The sequence below is a fragment of the Pseudomyrmex gracilis genome, unplaced genomic scaffold (assembly GCF_002006095.1).
Source record: "Pseudomyrmex gracilis isolate BER0280 unplaced genomic scaffold, ASM200609v1 scaffold_242, whole genome shotgun sequence".
Classification (NCBI taxonomy): domain Eukaryota; kingdom Metazoa; phylum Arthropoda; class Insecta; order Hymenoptera; family Formicidae; genus Pseudomyrmex; species Pseudomyrmex gracilis.
This window is the reverse complement of record NW_018020826.1, coordinates 106,818-129,137: the sequence shown is the minus strand read 5'-3', so window position 1 is coordinate 129,137 and position 22,320 is coordinate 106,818. Positions and strand designations below refer to the sequence as shown.

The window sequence follows — 22,320 nt, the reverse complement described above, 5'->3', positions numbered from 1 at the left end:
AGTCTCATAAATAGATGTGTGGCATGGGTGCATATGGTGTTCTCGCTCGCTGATATAAATCATCTTGCAACCGTGTGTCATAGATAGGAAACGAAATTAAAGCAAAAAGGGAGCATTGTTCTCGATCTCGCAATAAGGAACAAAAACAGATTTTGCCGTGAAACAGATCCTACATAATACATTAATATCATCTCGCGTCTTTGTAGAATCATCTTTAAAAAAAACCAGTTGTCCGACTCTCTCTTTTTTTCTCCCGTGTGTTCTCTCCTTCTGTAGTATCGTCAGTTAAAATAAATGGAACTTGGATAAAATCATTTAATATAACAATAACGACAAGACAGATAAAATTTGTACATATTTTTTTTATCATTAAATACAATTTATAAAATTAATATGCAAATAGCAGCTCGTGAAAAAAAAAAGGGATCTCTGAATGGCCGGCAGCAAAGCGAACAGATAAATATAAATGCAAATAAACGGAATCACTAGTTCCCTTGATACTTATATATGAACTTACCCGGATGTATTACATTTGCATCGAATAAGATACACGCTATTCTCAGTGCGCCGACCTCTCACGCTAACCCTTTCTCTTGATACAATAAAATCAACGTTTTGCGAAACGCGCTCTGTTCCTCCCGTTGTCAAATGTGAATCGATTATCCTCGTGAAACAAGTACCCGCACGCAAAGTGTTATACACGTCTGAACTATATACCGAGGCGCCTAGTTTACGCTCGCATCCTATAAATACAAATGTACGTCCGACACGTGTTTAGAATATACAGTTATTCGGAAACGCAAGAAGACTATTGAAATAAATAGCACCGCACGCAAGATATATGAAGATCCGTGTGTAATCACATGAAAATATAGAAAAGAGAAAGAGAGAGAGAGAACAGAGAGCACACTCGTTTCCACGTGTCTCCGCCGGGATTACGTCACCGCACGTGGCGGAAAAGGGTAAAAACGGGTCGCGCGGGCCCATTGCCAGCTGGCTTGGGGGCAGACGCTCGATGACAGAAATCAGCGTAGCAGAAATAACAGCTAGTTTGTTGCCGGCGAAATTACGAGAAGATACGGGAAAAACGAGGTAAGAGCCTGATGGCGATGACAAGAATCGACTTACTCTCTTTTTCGCGTTCACGCTTATCATGGTGGAGTCGCCAGAGATCGGAGTGGCCGATTGACCGCGCTTACCGGCCTGGTGTGACAGCTTTAAATTAAAATCACCGTCGCCGGGCGCTCTGACGCACGACGACTTGCGCATTAATCAACTGCGACACCAGCCGTTATCGCGAGCAAAATATCAATCTGTGAGCACGTGCGGTGAAATTAGTTTGTTTACCGAAGACATTCTTTATTATTGGAGGAAATTGCAAGAACTTTCTACGGTATAAAATAGAGAAGAGAAAAAGAAACAATTTAATCAGAATTTCATTGTCTCTCTCTTTTTCTCTCAATAATATGTAAATATAATGAAACATATAATTATTTGAAAAAAGCGCCTTTTTGTTCCATTCAATTAACGTTGACGCACACATGATTCATGTTTGATAACGGCTCTTCTTTTTTTTTTGCAATCATTAAATTATCTTGTCAAGTTAAAAACAATATTATTTTAATCAAAGTATTTTTCTTCGTTCTACGATTTACACGACAATTTTGCGAAAGATACATGTATAAGTAAGATGCATCTACATCGAAGTTGAAGAAGTACTGATTGAATAGAAAATGTATTGGAAGAATAAATTTCATTATTACAGTTTGAAGACTTCGTATTAAAATGGGCAAACACAACGTCGAAGTGCATTGCTTTTAACGAACTGAATATCTACAACGCAAAAGAATATCTACAAAGCAACAATTTTAACAGTTCGTTCTTTCGTTGTACTTATTTTCAGTTTTATCGTATAATTTTCTTCGCACAGATACATTATTTTTTTACACATGAGATATTAACACATTATTGTGACGTTGACTATGTAAATCGTTATTGTTTCACGTTATCATTATCGTATTACCATAGGCATGCAATTGCACGAAATGTTTTGGAAAATCTATCGCGCGTATCTAATTACATATATTAATAACATATCAAATTGAAATCACACATTCTATTAACATTTTATACAAATAAGTAGGGAATTATACGGTTAGGTTTATTTAAATTTTATAGGTTAATATATATTAGGTTTTTATTTAAATTATAATATATACACATTCACACACGCACACATACATAATATGTTTTCATACAAATAGATTTTCAATTGTGCGAATCCAACTTTATCTGTTTTTGATCAAATGTTTTGATAAAATATATATATATATATATAAAATATATATATGTCTACGGTTATTTTAACGAGAAAAATACGAATGAATAAAATAAATTTCAAATATCGAAGATGGCGCGTTATATTTGCAATGTAGAAATATCGATTGTCAATAAATTCGAAAATATTCTCATTGGTCGTCCACGTGCGGACTGTTTGCGGAGCGTTTTCTCTCTCCTTACGTGTCATGTTCAATTTTAGGCATCTGCGACACGCATGAAATATTATGCACTTTGACCAACAACCAACAGCTGTTTCTCGGTAACGATAAATTTTGATTTTTTGAATAACGTCTTCAAAATATCTTACGTATGTATTTGTGATAATTTGAAATTGATTGAAATAATGTCCTACTGACTGTATCGTGCACATTCACGTCTCTTCTCTTTGACAAAATATATTTAAATTGACAAACGCGCGATTTATCTACACATAAGTGAGAAGTTCTCAGATAAAAAAGTTTCGCCGTGTATTAGAGATTACATTTGCCCAAATAATTAATTTGAGAATAGCGTGCATAGAGATGGTTTCCTGGCAAAAATTTCATTTGCCACGTTATATCGTCGCGTTTCCGCAGTTATACGAGATATAAAAGTGCATAACGCTATCGGGAGCTTTAAAATTGAATTTAGTGGAGTAGTAGGTGCCGTTAATACATACTCGTTGATGTAACATCCCACGAGAATCATGTATTTTCTCTGACCGCGGTTTTACGTCATATTTAAGATTATTTTTCTTTTAGAGTTATTAAAATGTCCGTCTCTGTAAAATCTACTTTTTTAATGTTAAAATTGGTCAAAGATATAAACAAAACAAGTATATTCAGTAATAATGTAAAATCTGCGCAGAAAAGTACGAAGTTTGATTTCGTGCACAAGGAGAGAGAACGGTTTTCTTGTACCATTAACTTCATTAAAACGCACACACACACACACACACACAATAACATAATATATACTGTATTAACTATGTTATTGCATCGTTATACTCGTATAATTTTCTTGGTATATTTCTTTTTTATTGTGGAGATTTTACTAGGAGGGAATGCAGATCACATACAGTATTTTCGATCCGAGCTGCCTGGTCGCAGCAGTGCATTTAATAATTTGATTCCTATTTCGGAAATGGAATTTCTGGTTGACCTCGGATATGCCAGCTGTCTTCCAAAAAAGGATCCGACTATCGTACAGCGCGGTATATGTACTATTTTTAGAAAAAAAAAAAGTAGAATTATTTTACGTTAATGTATTTAATTAAACACAATGCAATAATTTTGTTATTAAGCACGAGTTGCAACACAATGTACTTCTTCGCAAATTATGTTGTTAGATATTATTATCAATTGATAAATGCAATTAGTCAGCTGTGACATCAATAAATTTAATGGGATTCAAGTAAGCTTTTCCGTAAGCTCTTACTTGAATAACGGAGTTTAATACGGCTATATCAAACGCAACAAACTGGGACCGTTCATGACGGTAAAATCGTGTAAATATTAATAAAACGCTTAGTACGAAATTGTCTCTAAAGCGTGTGTGCATTGTGCCATTTGAAAGAGCTTGATATTGTCGAACAAACACAAATTTATCGGAGCGTTACTTGAATTTCAACAATCGATGTTATTTTGCAGATGACATATTGTTTCGTACGCGTGTTCAGAGCGTACGAAACGATAAAAAGCGAATAAAGATAATGGCAAAGAGAAATGTTTGTTCCAATTATAAAATTTTTTATTTGTTAATTTCGATTTGTTGTTTTCTTTTTTTTTGTTTTTTCTAATTTTATATATATATATATATATATATATATTTCTGATACTCTAAATCCCGAGTTGATCGTGTCCGTTTCTGGAACAGATTCTCTTTTCCGAAGTACAATTCTCTCCCATTTGTACGTCGCAAGTTTCAAGTGATCGTCTCCGAATAACCGCGCGCATGAACGTAAATGGTGGTGACGTAGTAATTAATGCACAACGGTTGCATCTCGCGACATTGCGGAATCGAACTTGACGTTTATTAGATCATTAATCTATCTAGGTGTGTAAAACATGACGTATATATTGCTGCTTTAAAACAGATAACTGATGAGAAAGAAAGTGTGTAAGAAAATTTCAGGTTTATCTTGTTTTTCTCTCTCTATGAAAAATTGAGACATATTTAACAGAAATAACGTATACAGATATCAAATCGCGTACGTTGGATTTCTATAAAAATTTCCACACAGGTTCACGCGCGAAATCCGAGCGACAACGCGTTATACTCGACTATTGTTAAAAAGCGAAATACACTACCTACACTAATTCGCGAAACACAGTTATGTACACGCGGGTTTGATCAAACACAAAAGCGAGACGTTACGCTTCCGAGTTAACAATTTGTCTTTGGGTTTTCCAGTACAACGACGACGAATCGCGCTACAATGAAACCAAAGAAACTCAAGTGGAACAACTTGTGCAACTTGTACCTGAACAGCAGCAGAAAGCTCGGTATTAAGCTCCGTCGTGCGTAAGACGGGAAAGTGCCACGCGTTCTACTTTTGATCAGTTAAATCCTTCGTTGAAAAAAAAAACATCCCGTAATATCCGTGAAATTGAAAAAGAACCAGTCGAAACGATCGCATTGAGAAGATGAAGAACGTAAATTCAAGCGTTAAATACTGTTCGCTTGATTCGTTCCATTCGTTTCTTCGGCTTTTTTCATTGTCGCGACCTCGGTAAAGCGTGAAATAGTGATAACAAATGTTTTCGAGTGTGTAACTCCAATTTGTGACCACAATGCTCAATAATTTCACCATGTCGGTCATCGACGATTTCGAAGACATCGCGTCGAACAGCACCAACACGACGGACTTTCCCGATTACGACATCAACGAGTCCTTCAGCCATTTTAATTGGAAAGAGCTGGGTCCTGTGCTGGTGGTCTACATTTTGACTTTTTTCCTCGGATTAATCGGTGAGTTACCGTCTCTTTGTTTATTATATTTGTTTCTAGAACTTTGAAATCCTCTGTGAATCTCTTCCAAAACACTTTTCCTTATTGTTATAGCTTTACGTTACAACCACAACATGACCTTAATGTACTTATTACATTTCCTGAAATTCTACCTAACGTAATACATAATTTATGAATTTCACGCATGAAATAAATTCTACGCTTATTAAAATATCTAATACCTCGCAATGTTTACTCAATACATAATGTATAATTTCAATACATTATATGTGTACACAAAATTTATAATATTGTGAAGTTGTATAACAATATAAAAGCTGTTTAATTTCAGACCTAAAGTTCAAAGTTAAAATTGTGAATTCTCAGTACAAGTTTATTTACTAATTCTATTTTAACGAGTTTATTTTAACGTCTGGCATATTTTATTGTTTCTAACTGAATTCATTTATTTATTAAATTAATAATAAACAAGAAGAAGATTTATTTATTTATCTTTTAACTTATTACGAAAAAACACCACACGTTACTAATAGAATATTTCAGTTCCATAAAATCGCTAATTGGCGAGTACTCATCAAGAGCGCGGAACAATACAACGTCTTCAAAGAGGTGAATGAAAATGTTTGCAAACAACACTTCTTCTCGCGCGGAAACGTTTTCAACGACGCCGCTTTACAAGTTGCATTGCAGCTTAATATGCGCTCTTAATTATACGTCGTCATGATTACGGTGCGGGTAACGAACAATATGAACTTTCGAATGGCTCCCAGAAAGCTCGTATTGTCCTTTATTAGTACTAGCAAAACACGGTTTCTTTTATTTCTCTCAGTTTCCTGGAATCGCAACAGTTGTTTCGAAATTAATAATAGTTATCTAACGATAAGCAGGGTTAGCAAGAATGTGAGACAAGTTCACGAAACGCAATTAGTTGCAAAACTACGTTTCAATTTCCGCGATTGTGAAATTTCGAAGATGAAGAAATTTGTCGATAAAATTGCAAAGTATGCGTATAGTATAACATTAGTTTTCTCTTCCGTTATATAAGAAATTTTCGGAATAAATATTTAGAAAATTAATGTATATTTTTTTTTGTTTATATATGTCATTGATATGTTTAGACACGTAATTGGAAATAACGATATTTTACAAAACATCTGTTTAAAGTGTATTTTTCTTAGTAATAATTAACTCTTACAAAAGTTTTACGTAGTAGTCAATTAACTCTTACGTTAACTTCTTTAAATAAGAGCTCGCAATTATTCGCAACAATTACGAAATACTGTCGCTTGTTTTGTGCGATGTTAAACTTGTTAACAAACGTATATATAAAGGTTTTGAACAAAACCGCTATTATACATATTTAGCCAACTATTCACTGACAAATAAATAATTTTTCCTCTTTGAAGTATGTTGTAATATCAAACAACTTTTCTGAAACGTTATTTTTATTTTTTTTTTCCAGGAAACGTTATTATCATCACTTCGACTCTTTGCCCGAGACTCAGACCGCTACCGGCGACGCCGACAAACGTTTTCCTTGGAGGTCTGGCTACAGCTGATCTTCTGTTGATCATGTTCTGTATACCGGTGAAGGTAAGTAAAACTAACGCAACTTCTTACATCGCCGGGATAATGAGCTTCTGTCGCTTAATGACCGTGAGTTTATATTGACGACTACTTGCTCATGTCGCGTTCGTCCAATATTGATTCACCACGTTAAATTTTATTCATTAAACGTCGTTGTTAGCAACACAGGTCGTTTGCTTTACCGTCATTAGTAATTGTAATCGGTGACAAATGTTGAATATAAAAATTTCTTTTTTATTATTAATTTCTTAACAATTTTACTTTTTATGCACGAAGATAATAATAACTTTTTTTACTGTTTTACGCAGTAAGATTGGGATTAGTTTTTTTTGATAAAAGTGGATCGAATAAAAAAAAACGCTCGCGGCTATTAATCTTGTTCTGCACCAGCAATAAATTAGTCTTGTCCACAATGATCGTATAATGCGGGGCATCGTGTGTTAACACACGCGACACGTGTCTGACTTTATTGTTTGGTTGCCTTCCTTTAAACGACGCGTCACTATAAAATAACAACTGCACCTTTATTGGTACTGCTCATCGGTGACTATATACGAAACGGAAACTCGCTTTTACAATCTTCTTTAGCTAATTTCTTCGCTACGGCGTTTTAATAAATAATTAAAACTCCGATGAAATATGAATAAAAAGGCAAACCGCTCTGTGTTAAATGACATGACGTGTGAACAAAGTTTTATCACTAAATAGTAAAATAACTTATCTTTTTGATGAAGATTTTACTTTGTACTCTTACTACTTTACACTTCGTTCTTTGTGTAAGATAACTGTCATATCTCTTTCTAGTACTTTGCAAGCTATTCAAACAGAGCCGAATGTGTTTCGTTTCGAATAATAAAATCGAAAATAAAACTGAATAACGCGCCAGATTCTAAAATTACTTGAGAAGCGCGTTTAAGTGGCGCGCACGCAAATTTATCCGAGCGGTACTCGAAACGCTATGTCGCAATTTGTTTATCTTGCCTCGTGCTCTCAACAGTTTCCCATTTAGTCTTTATAAGCTTTCCGTCTTTGATCATCGTGACGTGCGTTCTAGTTTCTCGATTATTAAGTTCATTGACTAGGTAAAACTTTGAACATACCGCAAGTTCCGTGCTTTTGCTTATAATCATTTAACACAATTTACATACGCGTGACAAAGAGACATGAGAGAGAGAAAGAGAAATATAATTTATTTAGCTTGTATATAAATAATTACATTGTACATATATACATATAATTTAAAATGATATTTACATATAAATGTAAAGCATAGAGATTTGTTTGCCTTATGTACACGCTCTTTTGAAACTTCTAATCAACCCGCTAATCAAAGTCTTGTGTAGTAATTAATGACTTTCTTCTCTCGAGGAAAGTCATTAATTAACGAGATAATTAATTCACGAGAAAAAGAACTTTCGAGTAGGTTGTTTTTTAAGATGTTTTGTGAAAAAATGTTATTCTCAGAAAGATAAATTCGTCGGGCACTACAATTCGATTGTTAACTATTTGTCATTTGGGCGCCTGCGGTTTTCGTGTACGCGCCGTACGGACCTTATAACGATTGTTTCTCGTTAAACAAGAAAGGAGAAGGAAACGATTGCCCGTCACAGAGAAATCGTGGAAAACTCTCCCGTTGCTTTGTTCCCAATGACAACAATTTAACTTTTAAAGTCTGCGTCACCAATCCGAACTTAATTAATTCCGGATTAGTGATTTTGTTGTCCCTTTTTAGATAGAGATTCAACACAATCCTCATCTGCAATACAGACAAATTGAGTTTAACGAGAATTGCCGTTAACTAACCGGTCGATGCAATTGGGCTTAAAGTATAAGCTCCGTCGTAAAAGAGAAAAGTGAAAGCGCGGAAAAACCGAATTGAACGCTCTGCGCTAACTCGATATTCTTTGCTAGTTTTATTAACTAAAATAAAAGCCTAGCAGAAATAATATGTATGTATATTTAATGATCCGTGAAGGCGTTTATTGAAGGCGTTACGGAAGAACTTAATAGTCAATTTAGCTGTCGTTGTCGTGGTGACAATTTGCTTGGTTTATTGATCGTAAATTATCACTGAAATTTGCAATTGACTCTTACTCTCGTCGAGAAGCATTAAAAAACACAAAAAACGATTTTCTGCAATAACCTCTGCTGTTTGGTAAAAAGTAAAACTATTTTTTCTCTAAACATTTCTAGTTTCTATTTTGTATTCTTCTCTCGTTAAATTTTATTAAAATTTTCTTTTGTTTACTCTCTCTCTCTCTCTCTCTCTCTTTCCCTGCACTGTAACTCTCTGTTACCACTTTTTATTGCACCACGACGTTTGTAAACTATTATGTAAAAGAAGAGATTTTTCTTCTCACAGACTTATCTAAGTTTCTCAATAAAAAAGATATGATCGTGACATAAAAACAGAGATATAACGAAGATCGACATTTGCCTTGGAATCATCAATTTTAGTTTAACTCCAACCATTTTCCCAATGCGTTGACCAGAATAGATTTTTTTTTTTAATCTTGAAATATGTCTTCAATCTTTACGTTCTGACGCGGAAATAACTTTTGGAAGATCGATTAGAAGAAAGATAAATTGTTATGAAGTTGATCACATTTTATTAAAATATAATATATTATATCCATTTTTATATTATATCCACATCTTCTCCCTCTCTTCTTTTTACACAAAAGATGTATTTTTAAAATTAGGTAAAATAATTAAAGTACTTAAACTGTACATTCAAAAGAATTCAAGTTTAAGAGAATTTCAGGACGTTTATCGTTTGCGAATTTTGTCTGAGATGTTTCCACGAAGAATTTATTATTCTTCTGGATATATTTTCGCGATTTTAAGAGTACGCGATTTCCAAATATTGACGCGAGTGCATATAAACAGATCGTAAATAGCAACAGCTGTTTTTTATCGTTTGTACAACCGAATCTTGATGGTCTAATCTTTATAAAGTCGTTGTTTATGCCCTCACGTCATTTGGTCTATTCGAATTTGCTGTGACGTTTTATTGAGTCGAACACCTCTGCCAACGGAACACGATTCTTAACATTTAATTTTATTGGATGATTGCTCACGCTTAACCCCAATATCTTCGCTATACGAGATATACACGGTGCTCTGGAAATCGTCTATTTCGTATTGCAAATCAAAATTGTTTCGAGAATTACAGAAGAAGATTTGTAAAAATATATATTTTTTGTTTTGTTTTACGTGAATGAAATGTTTCAAACATTTATACAAAAAAAAAGAAGCGTTTTTTTATGTATTCTTTTCGAAGTAAACGAACGAGCAATTTGATACGTACGTCTCTATACGCCACATTGGTGATTGTGAATGATATACGTTTTTCGATTGAATTGATTTTGCAATTTAATGGAATTAACACCTCTTACAATACGTTGCGCTTGGTACACTCGAAAATCGAGGCGCGAAAATCACAAAAAATCAATACCTCTGATACAGATTAGCTGGGACGCATACAGCGCAAAATCATAACGTTTTACAGTATCCATTGGATCTATTTATTTAATATCTCTTGACGCTTCAGTAATATCTCGATTAGATTATATTGACGCTAGTGATTTTGGCGTAATAAGTGACATGTATTTATAATGTCATTATAACGTTAATAATTAACGTTGCAGTATCTACCGAACAGTTTCGGGTTGCACGCAAATAGTGTTGTAAAGTAAAATTTGCGATAAAATTTAAGAGATTGTCACTGTTTTTTTTCTTCTCACTGAGTTTATACAAAATGCAGAATAACATTGCACAAGTAATAGTGAAATACATCAAGTAATTTTAAATTAAATCAGCATGTTCTCGTCGTGTTAATAATTGAAAATTAATTGAATGCTGTATTGTAGCAAATAATATCGTAGCAAACGATGAAACGTTAAATTTGAAACGGAGAGTAAATTCATACATCTAGCCAAATTGAATACATACTGCAGTAAATCAAATATATTCATATATATATACATATATGTATGTGAAATAAAATATATATTTACAATATTTGTATAATAAAATAATGTTGAGATCGTAAAACAGGTTGTTATTCATAAAATGAGGTTTTGATGCCGTCTGATCTTGATCGCGTATATCGATAATTACTGATAAGTTTTCGTGACACGTGTTGTTTTAACTCACTTAAATTGATGTTAACAGTAAACGATTTAATTGCTCTCGAATACCGTCCGCACTGTTATATTCGGCCACACGCACAAACTGAGATGGAAAATGTATATTGAAAAAATTATTTATATATTTCCACGTTAATCTCTTACACACACACACACACACACAATTTCTGACACTCGTAAATATTTTTCTAACAATAATCAGCAGTCGATATCTGAATAATGTGATCAATGTGTCACGCGAATATGGTTAATTAATAATTTACATAATTTTTATTTTTCAAGTAAATGAGTAAAAATAATCTGGTTACGCTATTGAGCCAAGTTGACGAGTTTTTCGGAACTTTAAGTTCCGCGCTGTGTTCGATTATTCTGAACTTGGGAACGGTGCAAAATAAACAGAGCGCGCGTGTTCGCGAAATACATTATTTCCAGCTTAACATGCGCACACGCTCGGGTACTATCTTTTAACATCTATGTGAGATCTATGCGAGTGATGAATGGAACGCGTTGCGCGGCGCAATGGTCGATTATCCGACGTAACGGGAAATGTTCATGACGACAATTTATGGGCGAGTATCCTTTACCAGAGCGCAAATGAACGCGATATATGTGGCCATTCGATTTCAGCTTCGTGCTGCTCGACGAATATACGTGCACCTGTTGCACTCATACACACACACAAACACACAACATCCGCTTCTTAGGTTCTTAGCAACTGATCAAACAAGCTCTTAGGCTTCTTTTGCCCAATTTCGATCGTAAGAGCAGCCAAGACGTAACGTATCTATGGAATATGTTATTCTTGAGTTTTTACACAATTATACACAATTATTTTTTATGTTTTTTGTTTGGTATTAAAAGCTTTCATCGCTCGTTGTTGAAAGTTTGAAAAAGCGAGACAAATTTGTTAATTAAAAAACCAAAGATAGAAGAACATCTCTTTGCGGCTGACCAAAGCCGAGTCCTTACTACTGCAAACTTTCCACGTCACGCAGAGTTTATTAATTCTATTGCTCGAATAGATTACAAGTGCCATTTACATCCTGGTCACGACCATCTCGTTTGTACGAAGCAGTTGTATTTATGATCGTATTTATATCATTATGATATTTCATTTGTATTCATAGTCTACGATCTCTGTAGAAACTATAACTCCAATGTGTAGCACGCAGTAAAAGCAGTGTTTTCTATATTTCGAATCCCAAAGGAAACGATTCATCTGTTCAGTTTTTGCGCCGGTTTCTTGTTTTGATAGATTGTCTTACGCAAGAAAAAACCGTTGAAACGTGCAGTCTATATTGCGAATTAATGGATCACGCTCGAGCGGTGGTTATAAATCTTAGGAAGACTGACAGAAACCAAGAAGAGCAAAACTTTTCGTATAATGTCAAGTGTCTCACGCATCAAGGATATGTCTTACTGCAACGGTACATATAATGCAAACCAATCAAATTATTGCGCTTTACATAATTCATAACGATAACGGTTGTCTGATTGAAATTTCAAGAGTGGCGCGTGCTACCGCAAAGAATGTAAAAAATGCGACGCGAGAAGTAGAGAACATTAGTCTTTCACGTATATTTGTGTCCAAACCATAAGCGCGATGTAATTTTACCTTAAGCAATATTTACATACACATTCCCGCGTAACATTTACTACGAACAGGACGTTTCATTGCAATAACTGTACAATAACATTTTTAATAAATTTTTTTAACGAGTTTTTAACGAAACAATCTGCATGTTGTCATTATTTTTTGTATCGCTTTACTCGGGATGCTTCAGTAAACATTGAAATATGAAATATTTTTTTCGTAAATATTTTCCTTGGACATTGAGAAAGAGCAGCGCAATCGATGACCATTTTCAAGTTCATCTCGCAATTAATCGTATCGAAGATATCCTGTCTCTGCTGCTAGCGTCAGGAAGTGCGCCGCGGCGAGGTTTAATTTAACGCTTTTACGAAAGCTTTTCCGTATGATTTAAAACGAACGTAGTTCCGTTTAGAGTTGCGAAACATTTCTGTTGGTGAAAGAGAGGGCAAAGAGAATTTTTAAATATATCATTGGTAGGGACGGAAGCACAAATAGACACTTCTCGCGCAGACTGTATTTGTCACATGACAAAACCAGAAGCTAAAAGAGAAGTTTTTTTTTTCAATAAAAAGAAATTATTTATATTTAGAAAATTACGATTTAAACACATTTTTTGTTGAAGAAAGTTTGCTACAAAAAAATTGCGAAGCAATTTTCGTACACGTTGGCGTAAGTCAGCAGCGTAAACTAACTTTTTCTTTATGTTAAAACGGCAAACATTTTTATGAATATTTATTTAAATACAGATTATTCATAGTTTTTTTAGTAGAAAATAAAAATGTTATTAACAAGTACTAAAACTTTTTCTTTGATAAGCACGGTGTTAAAATAAATTTTAGTTTGTTTTTTTGGGGGGTTTTATTTTAATTCTGTTGTATATGTGTAAAAAGTATTTTATGCGAAACTACATTGATAGAGCGAACGAAACTACTCGGCTATTTTTTAATAAAAACACGGAACACTTCAATCTTGAAGAAAGGATCATTCGGACTTACTTTAATTAGTTTATTCTCATTTGCGTTCTTTCTGCACAGGTAAAGAAAGTAACAAATATAAAGAATTATTTTTGTCGCGATAATGTGACAAGAAACTGTTATTAAAATGTTTCCATTTTTTAATTTTCTTGTAATTCTTTCCCGTTTGGTGCTTCAACTCGACCTTAATAAATTTTTGGTTTTATCAGCTAGTTTAAAAAAATCAGAAGTGTAGTTCAATACACAAATGTTATGTTCAGCAATCTTTAGATAATCACAATCACTAGGTACTTCTTTGAAGCTCTTTTATTCTCGTTTTGGTTTCATTTATGTTTCTTTGATTGTATTTTTGTTTTTTCCGTCCTTCAGTTGTGAGAGTCGTGTGTACTCTGAAATAACTCAGATTGCATCTCATTTGCCATGTGTCATGTAATCGTGAAGCAATTCAGAATACATGATTATAATGTGGGATTATCCGCACGATGCAAATTGCACAACATGCGCCACGAATATAATACATTAGTATTATAATATTAATGTTTACTATATACTAATAGAGTTCTCTCGCTTCGCGGCTAATTGACACCGCATCTACGTGTAAATGTTTACAACACGCAGTAAACAATCTCTCCTATAATTTACTGCACCGTATATGATCGTTGCGATTGTTTTTTATTTCGCTTGTCTTGCATCTTTTATAAAGAACTTTTCGCACATAAATTATTATGTGAAGACTGAAATTGAGTTTCCGACACGTTCTAGTTTTTCCGCTAATCATTTACAAGATCCTTCTTTTTATTTACAGCGCGCGCGGAAATAGTTTCTTAGCACTCTCAGATGTCTGATGAAATTAATTCTCTATATTCGATAGCACATATTCGCGGCCCACATCGTTTCGCTCAGATGGATAATATTGGTTTGCGTCTTGGTTTACTCCTCACGTTCAGCTTCCGATGCTTTATTATATCGATTTCGTACTTCGCGATGTGTGAAGATACCGTAGCGTAAATAAGATCAAATTGTTTGCGCTCCGATGATAGCATGTTGCCAGAGGCAATATGTTCGCGGTGGAAGCTCCGGTATCTCGGGATATTTGATTTTGCGCGATACGCTTTTTAGCGAATCAAAGCATATTTTATAGATTTAATATTATTACGTTATCAAAACTTGTACATTAATAATTTCAAAACAAATATAGTAGAGAAAAAAACAACGAATTTGCTCGTCGCGTCAACTGCAACCTTCTGATTGGGAGCGACAGATCTTAATCGTGCGAGTATCAATCCGGAGTATCAAAATGTACATTAGAATATTAGATAACAACGAGAGCCTATCTCCGTTACAGCAAACATGAGAATTCGTGGATAGTCTTAATAGATTGGAACGGTGCCAAGAGTGACGTCGCGTGTGGGCGCAACACGTCAAAAAATGTCAGAACGTGGTCTAGCCACGGGGCGAGATAAATAAACGTACTCGCTCGACTCCCCGAGTGTGTCGTGGCGTTACAAATGGCCTGTCGTAAATCAGTTACCGTAAATTCATGGAAATATGCGGGAAAAATGTAATTCGTAACCGCGTCGTCGTCGCGACCTGAAACCACGTTATCGCGACACAACCAATTCTCAAGAGAATAGGTCACCGCGCGCACACAACGTTTATTGGAAATTGCCGTCACAACCACCAAGAGAGGATGCAACTTGTTTCGCCATTATGGGAATAATTCGGCTACCTGGTTCCCCATTATATTTCGCGCGCATGTAGTCTATTTGGCTGAGGAAAGTTGCGGAAACACATCGGAGTAATGTGTTTAATCAAAATATTGAATTAACTGGTGGCAAATACTTCATTGAAAGTTTTAGAACATTAAAATTTTATATCGCGCAATAATAAATGGCTCTTAAACATATAATTTTTTAATGCTCTTTTGATTATTTTTACTTATAACTTCTCACAATCCTTGTGCACGAGAATTATGTATGTCTTCAAAGATTTCCGAGCTGACGAGAAAATACGTGACACGTCACAGAGCAGTTGAGGCAGTAAAAAGTGGCTTCGTTGGCATATCAAGGATTATAGGACGATTTATATCTCTTCTTTTATCTGAAAAGACACGCTGGAGTTCGGCCGTAATACACGCGCGAGTGCTCCCGGATGGCGGGCTCGTTCGAGATCCGATCAATTTCTTTCGTTTCTCGAGAGAGACGCGAACGATATTGGAACGATATCGAATCGCTCCGCATCAAGGAGAAGCGAACTATTCCGATATTATTCTGCGATAGTTATATTCGAAGACTATACGAGAACCACGATTTTGCTTTTCTTATCGATCGAATGGGAGAGAGAAAGAAAAAAAGAACGGAAGGGATATGTAAATCGGCGTAACGTGAAGTCAGCGCAAAAGCGCAACTCCGTGTATGCTAATTCGTGCGCTCGCTGCGAGATAAAATTGTGAAAATTTCGTCATCGCTTTAAAATTCAAGAAACGCGCTCATTCCCCACGAGAGATGCCCGTAAGATGCGCGACACAAAGAGAATACGAGGAGGCTCACCTCACACGTGTTTCGCGATTGCCTACCGTGTGTATATATGATCGTATGGAAATGTTCCTCGATCCGATCATCGCGCGCTCGGCCTTCTGAGACTTGCGGCGAAACGTAGTGTAGTGAAGTTCCTTGATCTTATACAAAAAAGGACGGAAAGTCATCGGTTTTTGCCCCGTAGGACCGCGATAACGAAAGTGTCCACTATCCGAGATAGGCCTTTTCTGTGTGTCACATATCGATGAAAATCACAGCTCACTGGGAACTTACAATCCATGTTTGGTAAGAGAAGGAAGCGAGCGGATGTGAAGATTTTTGTTGCTAGATGAAATTTCTTCTTTGGAAGTACATTAATCTAGAGAAAAAACTCTCGTTTTCTTTGAAGTAATTTTTGAAAGAGAAAAACAATGTATCCGTATCACAGAGATATCTCGTGCACGTAAAGCAAAGGGAATAAGATCTTTAAATAAGTTTTGTTTCAGAAGATGCCGGAAATGCCAATCGCGCGCGTCTCTGCAGACGGAGATTGAATTTTGAGCCAAAGAGCACAGCGATCGACAGGAGAGGATAGAGAAATAGGAAACGGAGCATGACAACATTTACTGTTACCGACTTGAATAGATGTACGTCCCGAAGGTCGAATGTCAATTTGACGAAGCTGCATAACCGATATTAGATTGATTTCCGTGCGGAAAAGAAGATAGAGATGTTCGCAGATATTTTCCGATAAAATACACGCGAGAGACTTAAAGAAAATCTTTCTCAGAAGCTGTGCAAATCTCCGATTGTGTTTGTTTTCGAGTAAATATTATTTAGATAAAAAAATCTGAATTGCAAAGGATTAAATTCTTCTTTCAAAACTTGCAGTTTTTATTACAACGTATACCTACTTTCGCGAAGTTGAGAGAGTTTTAATCACGCGTTTCACTTTCGACGGTAAAACAAAAGCAAAACTTAGTAGTTAGAATTTGCACAAATATATTTGAATCTTAATTGTTAATTTACGAAAATACACGCGTCTTGATTACTGAAATTGGCAATAAATCTTCCTGTCGATCACGGGACCGATTTGCCGCGCATGATGATATATGATGATACTGTAAGGAAAATCAAAGTGTAAAAAGTCTAATTCTTATATACATTGTAATTTATATTTGTGTGTGTATCTATAATTCTTATATTTTGTATGTGTATAATATTCAATTCTATTTGCGTGAATTTTGGATGTAACGGCGATNTTAATTGTTAACTTTAATTATAATAAATTCATTTTGTTCATCTTTACATATTAAATACTGAGAATTAATTCTTTCTATAACCAATAATACCACAATACAAAATCGATAAGTACAGTTTGCAGCTTGCGTTTTGACCACGCGTGTCATTACTCATTCACCATGTATATGCATCACGCATCCATAATTCATGAAGTTTGCGTGTTTTCCTTTTTTTTTGCACACGTTATTTACACCGCTTCGGTTTTTTCTTAATTATTAGCACAACACAGGCGCGCGCTACGCGCACGCTATTATTGCTTTTATTTTAACGTGTACTGTCAGTGAACTTAACCTGTCACCACAATGACAGCTGGTATATACGTCTTACAAACAATATAATACACATGATGTACATATGAGAAATGTCAGAAATAACAAAAATCAAACTCGAAAAATAAAAGAAAAAGAAGAGAATGGAAAAACAACACGTGACAAGGAAGAGTAGAAAAACACCATGTGACTAAAGTCTCGTGACACGGAAAAAAGTAAAAAAGAGAATATTATATATATTATGTATAATATTCTATAACTGTATATAATACACACACACACACATATATGTATATACCTTAATCACGTGACCGAAATCAGTGATCTCGTCGCAGTCGCGCAATCGAGATCAATGATCCCGCCAAGGCCGCGCGGCCGAGGTCAGTGCCCCGTCAAGGCCGCGCGGCTGAGGTCAGTGCCCCGCCAAGGCCGCGCGGCCGAGGTCAATGACCCCGCTAAGGTCGCGCGGCCGAGGTCAGTAACCCCGCCAAAAATATACGAAACTATATTGCAGTCGCGCATGACTGACAATTTAAACGTAGATTTATTGTGTGTATGTGTAATAAATATATTTAATTTTCAGCGATCGAGATAAAAAAATATTGAAAATATATTTGCTCTTTCACGAACATATTTCGCAATAAATATTTTAGCGAAAATAAATATTTTAGTAATCTGATATTAATATTACAAACACACACACACACACACACATATCTCTAAATACATATTAATTTCCAAATTATTTATTTGCTCATAGTATACATGCAACCGCAACATGAGTGAACACAAATATTCTCACTGCAACATAGATTCAGGATAAACATAATTACCATAAAATACATGTACGGTCCATTTGGTAAGTTTAAGAGGTTACAGGGTTATGTGCACAGACGTTGACATTAATAACATTACAGTAACTTTGCTAAAAGCAACTTTTCAGACGCTTAATTGCGGTAACCAAACAGCTGCTTTTACCGCGTTTGCAGTACTACATACGCTTTTTCAGCTCGCGATGAGTATCCGCGGTTTTTAACTTCACTGTATTGCCGCGATAAATCCTGCTTTCATCTTAATATGAAGGACGCGTCGAGAGCAAGAAAGCGTGAGAAACAGCCGAGTTGCGGGATTTCATTAACGTCGACCCAAATCTAATCCTTTACGTTTAGAATCTAATAAGACACGCGGATTTAACGCTTTTAATCTTCGCCGACGAGACGAATTCATGCGTTGTCGTGCCGCCTAGTTCAAGGCGCGTTGATGTGATCGTTTTATTTGTACAAAACCGCGACTTTACGAACTCGTAAAAGTACAACTCGCGCGATCAGCGCGCGTGAAGTAAATAATAAATTTTCGCCTGTCGCGCCTTCACGCGCGCGCTAGCAGCGTGATCGCGCGTCTGCCAAGGATAAAGCAGACGCTGTTTCATTCCATAAACCGCGCGGACTTTTAGAGTATTATATGCTTTTTACGGAATTGTAGTCGAGAGAGCCTTCGCGTTATTTCGTGACTTATTAGAGACATAAATTTTCTCGATGATTAAGACTTATTTTTCAACGCTCGAGTATCTCGTCCGTACATTAAAATAAAATGAATAAATGATCGAACAAGTACCACTACTGGCTAGATATTTAGTAAAGAAATAATGATTACCTAAAAAAAATAAAATAAAAATCGCGCTTGTTTCGTGAAAGAAGAGAGTTGCACACGTGGCCGCTTTCTATATTTCTTATATGTACACGTGCAATATAATTTTTAGAAGTAATATTTTTTTCATATCCTGTGTTTGGAATATCTTGCGTTGGTGGAATTTCATATTGGCGAAAATAGCGCAACGAGATCGTGTGCAAGAGCGAGCATCGTTCTCATTCCGTTACTCCCGTCTTCTCGATCCTCCCGCCGACGTATCGTAAAAACTCGTACGTTTCCGTGTTACTCATAAATCCTGTGTGTATTTTCTGTACTCGGTCTCTGTAAAACTTTGCCGTAAGCTACATGCTCGATACACGCTCGCTAAGTAGCTGCCGCATATTTGCATTTTATTTATTCATTTGCCATTCATGAAAAAATCAGTATGACACTTAAATTATACGCTAATTGTTACGGGAACAAATTTTCATTTATTATAAGAAAATTGTTCTTTCTATCAGCTTAAATATTTTGTTTCTATTTTGTTTTCGTTTTTGCTACGTTTTTCGAAAACAATGTATTGTTCTTTATTCATGAAGCGTACGCGACACATAAACTTGCATAATGTGAACGGCTCTATTAGATAAATAGAGAGAAAAAAAGCAAGCAAAACAAAAAGAAACAAGATAAAAAATTGATTGTATTAAGCCGGAGCGAATGAAAGAGAGATATTTGTAACAAGCAAAACCGAGGTCGAGCGTATACACCGAGTTTTGTTAGTATCAGCGTTGAAAATTACGATCGATACATACTAAGGTTAAACAACCGTTCGTTTTCACGCAGCTTTCGCGGAACAAAAACTTTAACGTTCAACTTTTTTTACGCACATACGCGTCGTTGTTCTCGTATTGTGACTGTCAAAAGCAGAAGTTTTTTTACGAGCGTACAATCGCTCTTCACAGCCACGGGGTATACAACCTTTATATCCCAATTTTTCAATCTTCCGGTCGTTACGCGACACGTAAGTTATGACACGTCGATATAAATGCTCTTCGTGTACCAGAAAACGGAGCTGCAGAAATTTATGGCGCGGATCAACCTACACAGGTATGCGGCTGAACGATCACAAGCGTCGGTCCTGAATCATGAACAATTTATCAATGAAGACCAACACAAAAGGATACCCTTATCTCTGGTTGTGTACGGCGAATAAACTGGAATTTGCGACGTATAATTTATTTCATACATAATATAATTTTAACCCAGGAATGTGTTACGCGCCGTACTCGCATTCCGAGCACGTTAATTTGCAAATTCCACGCTTATAAACATATTTCAACGTGTACAACGTGTAAATATCGCGTGTAAACAATGTAAATTTATAATTGTTGCTTTTCGCGAATGTGTGTGGAACAAATGTTCCACACGCGTCGACAAATTTGGGGAACGAATTCCCCGTCGCGCGATTTATCATCCGAAGTGAGAGATTTCAATATCGAGTTTTCGACACAATTTTGTAAGTGTGAATGAGGAGAAAGAGAAGACACAGATTTTGTTTCTTCCAATTTTTTTTGTTCCTGATGTTACGCAGCGAGTATACGAAAGAAGTTTCTGATGTGGAGATATCTCTCATCTTGAATCAATACTTACGCAAGCTCGAAAGAAGGGGTTGGTACTGTACCAATGGGGTAATTTATCAAAATGGTGATAGTTGCCAGTGCGCCGCAGTACATCGTTATTACGTAATCAAAATAAACAAGGAGACAATTTTACAATTTCCAATAACTCGATTTTCTCTATTATCTAAGTAAATACCTGTGCGTGCGACGATAGATAACTAACTTTTCCCGATGATCGATTAAAATGCTGCGAAGTGTTCCCGAATGTTAATATTTGCTCGCGCGTCGATTGAGCAAATCAATTGTTCTACACACGAATGTTTTTCGCGATTACGCGGCGAGGGCGTGCAACTCATGTTACCGCTTTGTTTGTACATGCGATCGCTGATTCAGCTTTGTGTTTGCCGAACGTGTTAATTGCGCGGAGGAGTGCCGTTCATTAGGCTAAGGGTCTGCTTTAACCTGTGACGCCGCCGTGTAGCGTGCAATTATGCAGTGCTAAATGATAATCGTGTAGTTTATCATTCTGCAAACAGGCATTCCGCTGCCTGGATTGACATAATGCACGTAAGTTGAAATCAAATCGCTATTATTACTTTTCAGATCAAACAAGATTTGTCAGATAAAGAAAACATCATAATTCGCTCACAGAGTGCAATTAGCGTGAAGATCTCGTTGCAAATTAAACGCTGTGTGTTTTAGTAAACGGAAACATATATATCAAAGTTTCACTTTTCAGATAATTTCGAGGCGAGTTCTCCGCTTCAAACTGTCAAATTTGATTTTAGTTAACACGTTTTCGCTCAACGTTATATTCTCTATAAAACCGACACTTTAGAAGTATTTCCGCGAATTAATGCAGTTTGCCGCCACGCTGGATTATGCGCAGCTGCGTCGGGTATCTCTTGTAATTAGTAACGTTCCCGACGATGTCGACGAGGAGCCATAAACGGTTTTAGTGAAGTTGCATCGAATTTACATGGAATTATTGGACAAGCAAAATCCTCGTTGTCAAGATGCTTGAGAGATAAGCTCTATTTGCATAGTACGATAAATACGAATTAGACAATTGAACGATCGTAGAGAACATTTGTAGAGAAACGTGGTTGTGTGTATGTATGCATTGATATCTCGGAAGTTGCGAAAGCACAAAAGGGATTCCACAACTATCGGTTTGGATACATTTGCATACATGTATGTGCTGTTGTCATTTTCTCATGAAATATAGATCGTATTTATTACTCCGCAAAAAAATTGAATACACAAATGCAGTCCGGATGCATTTACATGAGATCGCCTTTCGTGAACATGCGACTTTTTGTATAACTGAGATAAAATTATATAATATTTTAACGCAATATCACAACTCTCGGCTGAGGTAAGAAGAAAG

At 35.8% G+C, this 22,320-nt stretch overlaps 1 protein-coding gene across 3 annotated transcripts in view; it reads left to right on the top strand.

Annotated features, from left to right (window-relative positions):
• LOC109859136 (pyroglutamylated RFamide peptide receptor-like) overlaps positions 1-22,320 on the top strand; it is a 47,530-nt gene that overhangs the window by 2,397 nt on the left and 22,813 nt on the right. For all 3 annotated transcript variants that reach the window (XM_020437083.1, XM_020437084.1, XM_020437082.1), the window contains 2 exons: positions 4,732-5,289; positions 6,752-6,882. In XM_020437083.1, the coding sequence (XP_020292672.1) occupies positions 5,112-5,289; positions 6,752-6,882 (309 nt within the window). In that variant the 5' untranslated portion in view covers positions 4,732-5,111. The remainder of the gene's footprint in view (positions 1-4,731; positions 5,290-6,751; positions 6,883-22,320) is intronic.